Source organism: Montipora foliosa, chromosome 14, assembly GCF_036669935.1.
Source record: "Montipora foliosa isolate CH-2021 chromosome 14, ASM3666993v2, whole genome shotgun sequence".
In the NCBI taxonomy this organism is placed as follows: Eukaryota; Metazoa; Cnidaria; class Anthozoa; order Scleractinia; family Acroporidae; genus Montipora; species Montipora foliosa.
The window spans coordinates 24,154,196-24,164,057 of NC_090882.1; the positions used below are offsets into that span (position 1 = coordinate 24,154,196).

The 9,862-nt window shown below is 36.8% G+C and overlaps 1 protein-coding gene across 2 annotated transcripts in view; it reads left to right on the top strand.

Annotated features, from left to right (window-relative positions):
• LOC137985055 (uncharacterized) overlaps positions 1-8,615 on the top strand; it is a 21,537-nt gene extending 12,922 nt beyond the window's left edge. The window contains exons 5-7 of one of the 2 annotated variants that reach the window (XM_068832495.1): positions 5,131-5,271; positions 7,124-7,534; positions 7,982-8,615. In XM_068832495.1, coding sequence (XP_068688596.1) covers positions 5,131-5,271; positions 7,124-7,534; positions 7,982-8,022 — 593 coding nt within the window. In that variant the 3' untranslated portion in view covers positions 8,023-8,615. The remainder of the gene's footprint in view (positions 1-5,130; positions 5,272-7,123; positions 7,535-7,981) is intronic. The other variant, XM_068832496.1, reaches the window with a different exon arrangement.
• Positions 8,616-9,862: the final 1,247 nt, after the last annotated feature.

A 9,862-nucleotide genomic window follows, 5' to 3' on the forward strand; every position in this document is an offset into this window, starting at 1 on the left:
TGGCTCATTCATGTTTTAGTTCTTGACTAAGCTTGGCTACAAATTAATTTGTAATGCTTAATTATTGTTGTCTTGTATACAAATAGGTACATGTAGCCTTTTAGACTACATGTGTGGGATGCCACAGTACAAAGCTAAGAACTGGTCGAGTAGATGAGTGATGCATGGGTATGAATAAATAAGGCTGAAAACATACATATGTATATACATGTAAAGTAATTTATACTGAACACGATTGCGGCAGGGAAGTGATAGCAACAGTCAACATCAATGCGAGGTCATCATTTGAACCACTGATCAGTGTAAAATCACATTAGAGCCAACAAGACGTGTAATTCAACCAAATATTTGCTCAGATTTAGCGAACGTCATGATATGTGCTTTCACTGGTGCTTTGGATTTAACTTCGGCCGTTTCATTGATAATTACAGACACTGAGGCAGTATCGTTGATAAAAAATACTTTAGAATTTTCTCACAAGGTCAGATGAACATTAAATATGCAAATTACAGATCGGCTCACCGAATGTGAAATGAGCTCAAAAACTACTTTTTTGTTTGACTTTTTTTGATAAGTGCTGTTAGTTAATGTTATGAACATTGTATAAAAAAGGTAAAGAATGTTTCTTTCCACGCTGCCAAAGAAAGCTCACAACGTTGCTCTGAAATATCAGATGGCCTTCTAGCTAATTCGCCGAATGTTGTGGTATGAAACATGATTCAATGAAATATGATCATTTCGGTTGCCTAGCATGTGACGTCATAAATCTTCCACAGATAACGTGTTTTCTGCTGCTTTCTGTGAGCGTTCTATTGAATTTAAATCAAGACCTCTATTGAATTATTTGACAAGAATTGTATTCAACTTTCAATCAAAATAGATGTTTTTACATGTATGTTGTCAAAGCTGCCTTTCATCAGAAGGAGCGAAGAGTATCGTGAAAACATATCTTATTTGTCTTTGGTGTTGCGACTGTACGTGTCAGACATGTGGTCAGTTGTCTGACCACTTTTTATGTGATTAAACTTCGTTCTCAGTTAAACAGTGTGGAGTAATAGTTTAGTCTGGATGTATCCAGCCAAATGTTGTCAAATGAATATGCTGGCCACTTTCCAATCACTAAAACTTCAATCCCAGTCAAACAGTATCAGGTAACCGTCGGCCTAGCTAGCTACTGTAGCTAGTTAGCAGTTTACATACTAGATAGCAATAGTGTGGGATACCACAGGTATCCCACACAAAAATAATGTTTTGCACAAGGCAATGGAAACTGTGGCTTTTGTTATTCACAGAGAGATCTATTGAAAAGTAGATCACTGCATGTTAACCATTCGTATATTTCTTTGCAAGTTTGGTAAGAAAGATTATCATTATTATTATGACAAGCTGAAAATCTAAAAAAATGTCTTCAGAGGGAAACAGGAAACTGATTATATTCACGGTGAATGCTACCATAAATGGATAAAAAACTTTTAATTAATATTGTTAGATTTTAACAAAACAGATTGGGTGTTGCATGGTTTAAAAGCAGTGGACCTCTCTTAGACTTACATGCGCAACATGAATTCATTTTCAGATATTCATTGTAAACGAACATTGGCAGAACCTCACTAAAAGTGAACATCGGTTTTCTATGAAAATGATGGACCCTGCAGCCCTTTTGATAGGGCTTCAAATCAGCAGAAAGGATTATTTTCCACAAGTAAACTGTAAACATATTTGGTCTTTACAGGAGTGGATGCATTAATGAGATATAAGACAAAGATCAAAGCCACAGTTTAATACCGGCAGTGACATCTAGCGAGGAACTTCCTTCGCTAGCTGTTTCAGAGGAACTGTCCCTTTGTCAATTTCTTTTCTGCCAATGTACGCTGTACAATTATGGTATATGGTCAGTCATTTATAATAAAGTCCCATTAAGTTTGTCATCTGGGATCTAAGCCTGTTGTAAGACACATTTTACGAGCATTTTAGTGACAGGAGGAATTAGAAGGAGCAGTAATTTACAGTAACGTTAAGTTGTACTGAGATTTTTGAGTGCAAAGCTTGCAACTTCCATAGTTCTTGCCAGCTAATGCTTATAACATGTTTTGAGCAACTAAAGTGATGGGCACCGTGTTGAGGCTTCAGTAAGCAAGGAATTAGGCAAGGTTTGGCCGGACATTACTAAACAACAAAACAGCGAAACAAAGCACCAAACACCATGCCTAATTTTAGGCCTAAAAGCAAGGAATTAGGTAAGGTTTGGCCAGACATTACTAAACAACAAAACAGCGAAACAAAGCACCAAACACCATGCCTAATTTTAGGCCTAAAACGATATTTAATCTCAAATCCAACCTTTGTCGGTTAGTATTCAATGAATGGTGGGGTCACACATGGTGTTTTGGTGCTTTGTTTCGCTGTTTTGGTGTTTTGTGGTTTAGTAATGCCCGGTCTGGCCTTTCTTCAATGACAATGATGACAATGATAATTAGCCGAGAGAAGTGTCTCACTTGGCTTGCTTTGTTCTGTGGGTTCCATACCGCGAATCAATAGCTTGTCTGAATTTTGCTCTAGACTGCATGAGTCGTCTGGTTTGAATACCATCGTAACCTCCTAGTAATTTGCCACATTTATTCCAAAGATTCTGCGTGTTTTTAACCTCGGGAATCATAAATTGGAGCTGTTTTTGGAGTTTGTTGTTTTGAAGACGGGCAACATGGCCTTGGCCTTCATAAGTAGATGCTTTGCTTAAGTACTGAGAAATCCGAGAATCCTTGATTGAAACAATGATAATGAATGTGGAAGAGAATACTGGATTAATTAAATCCTTGTAAAGAGCAACTTAGGTTGAATAAATAGTATTTCTATTAATCAATGTCATAATTACCGGTAGTCATGCCTGTTGATATAACAATAAATCACCAGTATGAAAGAGAAATTGTGTGATTTTCAGGTGTACAGTTGTATAAAAATTATCTTAAAAGAACTGTCACAGAATTCAGTCAAATTCAACGACTGGAAACTGGCATCCACATCAAGCAAAACATAAAAAGAACTACTTAAAACAATGCAGGAAGGTTTAAATGAAACAGCAATACAAAAGGATGCAGCTAGGAATGGGCAAAATGGAAGAAGATTATAATGGAATGTAATTGGGGTTTTTGAAAACTGTTTAGCCTACCCCATTTTTCAAAGTTGATCTCAGTTGTTTATAGCTTTAACTACACAGAAATTTTTGTTTTGTCACAAAGCTTTGGTTTGTGCTGTTTAAAAGTAATTTCTAAGTTAGCATTAAGGTGTGTAGCGAGAAGGGGTGAGTAAATGGTTAAATGACACAGTGAACTGCACTGCCATGACACAGCCTCTTTAAGCTCGACTGAATTATCACTGTTGGGATGCATGGTCAACAACTGATTCCACATCCCAGTGTAAAGACAAGTATCAATTTGTAATGCAATTAAGTCTGTCATTTTGAAATTATTAAATTTTATACAGTAGTACAATCGTCACAGTGACTGTAAGTTAAAATGTCACAAAATTGAGAGTTGGACAAGAGCATGAAAGCCTTCAAGGTGATACTACAAATTAAAGGAAGGAATAATATACACAATGTACATTGGAACATTTATGAAGATCATTTACATTTATCAAAAATAACAAAGGCCCCGGTACAGATTCCTGTGGCGCCCCACATGAAATTTGTTTTGAACCTGAATCTATAGGGCCTATTGAAACAAATTGACTCCTATTAGACAAATAGGAGGAAGACCATTCATGTCCAATGCCCCTGATACCATAGAATTCCGGTTTGTCGAGTAAGATATGATGGTCAACAGTATCAAAGGCTTGGCACAAATCTATAAAAATACCACAGGAATAATTCTTACTGTCAATAGCTTTTTGAATTTTATCTACGATAAGAACAAGGGCATGAACTGTAGAATGATCGGAACGAAATCCAAACTGTTGGTCAAAGAGAACAAATGATTGTTCGAAATACTTAATTAATCTATTGTGTATTGTGAGTCGTTCAAGAATCTTATTAAACATAGATGATAATGAGATAGGACGATAATTAGTTACCAAAAGTGGTGAGCCTTTTTTATAAACTGGAATAACATATGCCACTTTGAAATGATCAGGAACAGTGCCTGATGTGAACGAGCAATTAAAAAGAATTGCAAGGGAGTAAGAAATAAAGTTCAAGAGAACAACTGGGATACTAAATGGTCCAGTTGCTTTATTAGAGTATCAAATTCAGTGTGTGAAGAGATCACAACTTGACTGAATTATCACTGTCAACAACTGATTCCAAATCATTATTCTTAATGAAGAAACAGGTATCAAATAAGTCTGTCAGTTGGAGTGGTTAATATAGTACATTGTACCTTGTGTAAGTTAAATTGTCAACGAAAAATAAGAGTTGGAAAAGAGCATGAAAGCTCTCAATTTGATACTACAAATTAAAGTAATTTGCTCTTTTTAATTAGTGGAAGGATAATATCCGGTGAGTGACCAGACTGGTCAACATATCAAACTTTCCTTATAAGCTACCAGGTATTACATTAACTTCACGTAACTGTATGGAAGGCAAAATAACCTTTCCTTGCTTAAGCTTGATCATTCCTGTTTTATCTCTAGAGTAATATTGGCTGCAAATAAATTAATGCTAAATTAATTATCACTTGTCTGATACAAAAATGGTACTTTGCACATGAAGGCAATGGAAACTGTGGCTTTCCTTATTCACAAAGAGACGTGCATGGTCATGAAAAGTTGAATACCGGTATCTTAAACATTTCCCAAAAGGGTAACAGGAAACTGACTACAGTCATTAGCAGTGAATGCTACCATAAATAGGTAAAAGCACTTTTAATTAATCACTTAGTATTTTAACAAAACAGAGTAAATGTTGCATGGTTAAAAGCAGTGGACCTCTCTCTAACATACATGCATGCTCAATCACATTTAAGACTCATTTTCAGGTATAAGAGAACATCAGCTGAACCTCTCTGAAAGTTAACATCAGTTTTGTATGAAAATGATTTACTCTGCAGCAAAATTGTGAACTGCATCTCCAAAGAGGAACTGTCCCTCCGTTAGGACTTTCAAATCATCAGAAATTAACGTATTTGGTCTTTGCAGGAATGGATGCAAATGAGGTAAATCAAAGATCACACCCACAGTTGCCTGAAGTGTCTAAATATAAGAAGAAAGGGGGGAAAAGAAAGGATAAGAAAGTTTCTGGAACACCTAGAGAGGAACGTTCTTTGTGTGCATTTGGAGGTAGGAAATTTTAGCAGTGCCAGTGTGAGCTAGCTGTTTCAGAAAAACTGTCCCTTTGTCAATAATCTTTCTACCAGCGTACGTCATATGATCAGTTACACTGTGAAGTGGTGTATCTCCCATAAAGTTTGACATCTGCAATTTAAGCCCCCAGCAAGACACATACAAGCATTTTAGTGATGGGAGAAAGGAGCAAATTAATTTATTGTATTGTTAGGTTGTACTGAGATTTTTGAGTGCAAAGCTTGGGACATAAATGTAGTTCTTGCCAGCTTTAACATTATTTTGAGCCACTAGAGTGATGGGCACTATGATGAGATTTCAGTAAGCACGAAACAACAATCCTAGACAAATTACATTGGGACACTAGACGTACGCTATTCTGTATTCGCCATTCGCTATTCTCTTTACTATCTCAATCCTCTACCACTCTCCCCCTCTCCCCCTTTCCCTGTCAGTGTTGGCCCCAAATGAGGTCATGTCATAGGAAGAAGTACTTGAATGCGCTGAGGAAATTCATTCAACATTGACTGAGGTGGGGAGGGGGAGTATGGAAAGGACAGTTTTGCCGTGAAATATTATTTGCGTCACATACATGTATTTCCCTAAAAAAGGTTCAATTTCCCTTATCAATTTGTCAAGGATTATAGCTTGATTTAGACCTCTGATTACTAATGGTTAATATAGCATGAGATATGAAAGCTGAAGCTACAGTGTATGTTGAGATTTAGCTGACTTGACCATACCTGATTAGATTATCATGAGCGAAGGTCAAAAGGATCATTCTTCCTTAGGTACCACAATTTTGAATTTTTGTCAAAAACCTATTAAATTACCATAAAACAAATGCTTGGAGAGCTGATCCTCATACAAAGAAAGATATTTGGAATTTGGATTATTCCAACAGCAAGTGATAAAGCTTAAGGTACATCAAATAAAATAAGCGACAAGATAGCCAAAAAGAAAATTCAATACATTGTTTCAATGCCTGACAGCCACCATGTCTAGGATTGTCGAACTTTTCAATGCCTGACGGCCACCATGTCTAGGATTGTCGAACTTGTCAAAATCATCTTTTCATTCTAATTCTTGGTGCCTCGGATGTGTTCACTTGGCATTAAATTTGCTTTGTACAGAATTTTCAGGATTCTTAAGATGGGACATTTTTGTGAAGCCAGTGAAATGCAAATACTTTTGCCTTTTTAGTTGCTCTATCAACTGTGAAATTTTCACAAATTCTTATTAAGCCTACATTGAACGTGGTCAACAGTGATACATTATTAACTTTACTTGAGATGGCATTTAATAATCAGCATTTTTTGCAGTTCATTTATTTTTTTGTTAAGGCATATACATGTACTAGAGTCACTTTTACATGTAGTTTGCAGTCTTAACAGTATTGCTCCTCAGTGTTTGTATGAACTGATCTGTTCCAATAAAAAATGCATTTACATGTAACGTCATGAATCCGTTCCTTTCCCTCTCAACATGCACTAATCAAGTTTTTATCTTTGTGTTGAGCAAGAGGAAAGTGCATGCACAATGGCAAGGTTTCTGGTTTTCATCGATTTTTCTTATGGTTAACAAACGTATACTGAAAATAATCAGTTGATTCTGATTGGACAATTTTATCCGAAATTGTACTCTGCAGAGTCCCAATTTAGGGTACCATGGCACCCAGACATTACTGTATAACTTAGAGTACAAGTAGAAAAAAGACTGGCATTACTTTTGTTATTTTTAAAGACGACCACCCAGAAAGCCTAAAATAAAACATAAATTTTGATCTACTATGGTTGCCATTAATTAATTTTGATCACCATAGATTTACAAGGTCTAATCTTATTTTCAGACAACTTTATCAAGCTGCGTATTGATGTATCAGACTTAACTAAAGAAGAAGGGGAAAAAGTCTACAAGTTTTTAATACCCCAAGTTCAAGAGTTTGTAAAATGCCGTGACTATTCCTCAAATAAACAAAAAGGAGTGAGAGACTTGACTAAATTTATCAACAAAGCCTACGAGGTATCCTTAATGGCTGTCAAGGTGGGCTCTCTTGAAATCACTTTGGAGTGTCCTACCTTAAGAAGTCTTGAGCATCTGTGGAATGATTATCTCTCTGGTCACCTCAATAAAGTGGCAGAGCGATACCTTGTGACTGATGAAATGAAGACTAAACTCGGCCTGGAGACAATTAACCTGAAAGCAACCATAGACGAGGAAAACTACCTGGCCTGCAGGAAATTTCTTACCAAAATACCAGGTGCTTGTTCATGTAAATATTAGATTGTGACAAAACAAACAATAGACTTTTTTCGGTTATGCTTGGGAAGTGCCCTGAACGGGTAAGAGCTGGATATTAGCCCTTTAGTGTAAGAGTCTGCAATGTACATGCAGACTATGTGTTTGTACAAATACGTACTTTATTAGATAATGCAGTACTTAGTGCTTATAGATCGTTCAGTAGAGCTGGTCAAGAGAAAGCGAAGATGATCTAAAGTTTTTGCTATCCTAACTGTTTTAATTTCCTTGTGCCACACTAGTTTTCCCAGTACATTGCTCCAGCTGTGCCCTTTCATGAGTAAGTGAGGGCCTTATAGAAAAGTTGCGCAAGCAACAAAGTGAATGTTCACGACACAGGAAATTTAACCCTGAAAAAGTTAACTAACAACTCCCTCTAATCCACGTGGTGGCATGTCTTCGTTTTCAGTAGAAGCACTGAGACTGTGTTTCTATACAAGATTTATTTGATCTGGAAGCCAGCACAAGTGAGATGAACACGCCTGCAGATTACACGGCTGTAAGTTCCTTGCACTATTTGATAACAGGAAGTAGTAAAAAACTGAATGCGTTTCTAAAATAACATGGGTGCGCATCCGAACAAAAGTACACGTAATGTTAAAAAATACAAAATATTTAGAATGGGAAAAAAAGAGCCCGAACAAAACGAAAAAATGAAATGTTCGTTTCATCCTGACATGCAGGACGCTTTCTTAACTGGTTTATTATTGTGTTAATATCATACTTGCATAAGTGGTGCAACAAACTGGTAGAGTCTTGCAGTTTGCATAATTTGGAGGTTTGCCTTGATATGCAAGTGTTACTATCCCTGATAAAGATACATTTCTTTAAGTCCCGAAAGGACAGTAATTATTTTGGGGAACAGCTCTTCATTGGCATTCACTTCCGTTCCAAGGGTCTTGTAATGCTATTACATGTAAATGAATATGAAATCAAGTCTCATTTCTGGCATTTCCTCCCTATTCTCGATGTTTGAAAATCTGTAACTTTATAAGGGTTTTTGCCTAGTAAATCAACTGTGTTTCGATTGTCCCACTTCAGCTCTCAAGATAAGCACCCATATTCAACTCTCCTGTACTGTAGCTAAGTACGTAGTGGAGCATTTGAACCGGTGAACAGAAGGTTCAACTCCAGTTACGAACACTACAAATTTTCCATGCATGCCCAAGACTGCAATCACACGGGACTGATGAAACGGATTAAAGTTTAACCTTTGTCAGTGGCTTTACCTTCTGTTCATGCGCAGAGCGCCACTTTACGAAATCCAAAATGACTTTTTCCAGGTGAGTTACCTCGTATCCATGCAACCATGCCTTAACCGGCGCATGTGATCACCTTGACCGTCTAGAGTTTTGCATGGAAACATGCAAAAATCTAGACGGTCAAGGTGATCACATGCGCTGGTTAAGGCATGGTTGCATGGAAATGAGACCGTCGTCTTTTGCCCTTCAAAAAGGCCTTTAGCAATCTAATTTTATGCCGAAGTAAATCAAAAAGTCTTATTCCAAATGGAGGGCTGAGAATCTTTTGGAAAAGGATTAGCTAAATCTGGCTAGGAACAACTGGGCCCTTAAGACTAAACTTTAGTATCTCGACTATAGTTATTTGTTTCGATTATTTATTTCGTGATTAATAACGATTTAGATGTAGAACTTAACAAAAAGAAAAGAGATACTAAGTTAATTACACGACGTTTCGAGGACATCTTGCCCTCATTATCAAGTGAAAGGAAAAATTCAGTGTTGAAATTTAAAGGAGCGAATATTAGGTATGTTAATTTACATGAACAGTTTCGCCCGTAGGGAGTCACTTTGAATGCTTAAAGGTGGTTTTTCCTTTAGTTTTTCCTGTAGTTCTACCCACTCCCCCGTAAAGGTTTTTTCTCTGAAACAACAATTTTAAGGCTACATTCCCCACATTTCAAAAATATTGTAGCACAGGCTTTTTACAAGTCGTTTCGTTGAGATTGCGGAGCAAAATAGTATGTTTTAGGACTTTTTAAACAGTTCTGGCTCATATGTTAGAGAAGCCAATCATCTATCTAATCGGTTACTTCTTAACAGTCGACGAATTCCAAAGTAAATTCAGGATCAAGATAAATTATCTACACTACTTTCAGCTGATTGCTGCTATTCCACCCGATTTAAAACAGAAAGCTAAAACCTATGCAACTCCCTCAGTCGACTCACTAGAATCAACCAATATTAATCACTTATCCGCCCAAGACTTAACCAGTATGCGTTGCAAACAGTACTATAACCTCTTTAGTGATAGCTGTGTTATCGAACTA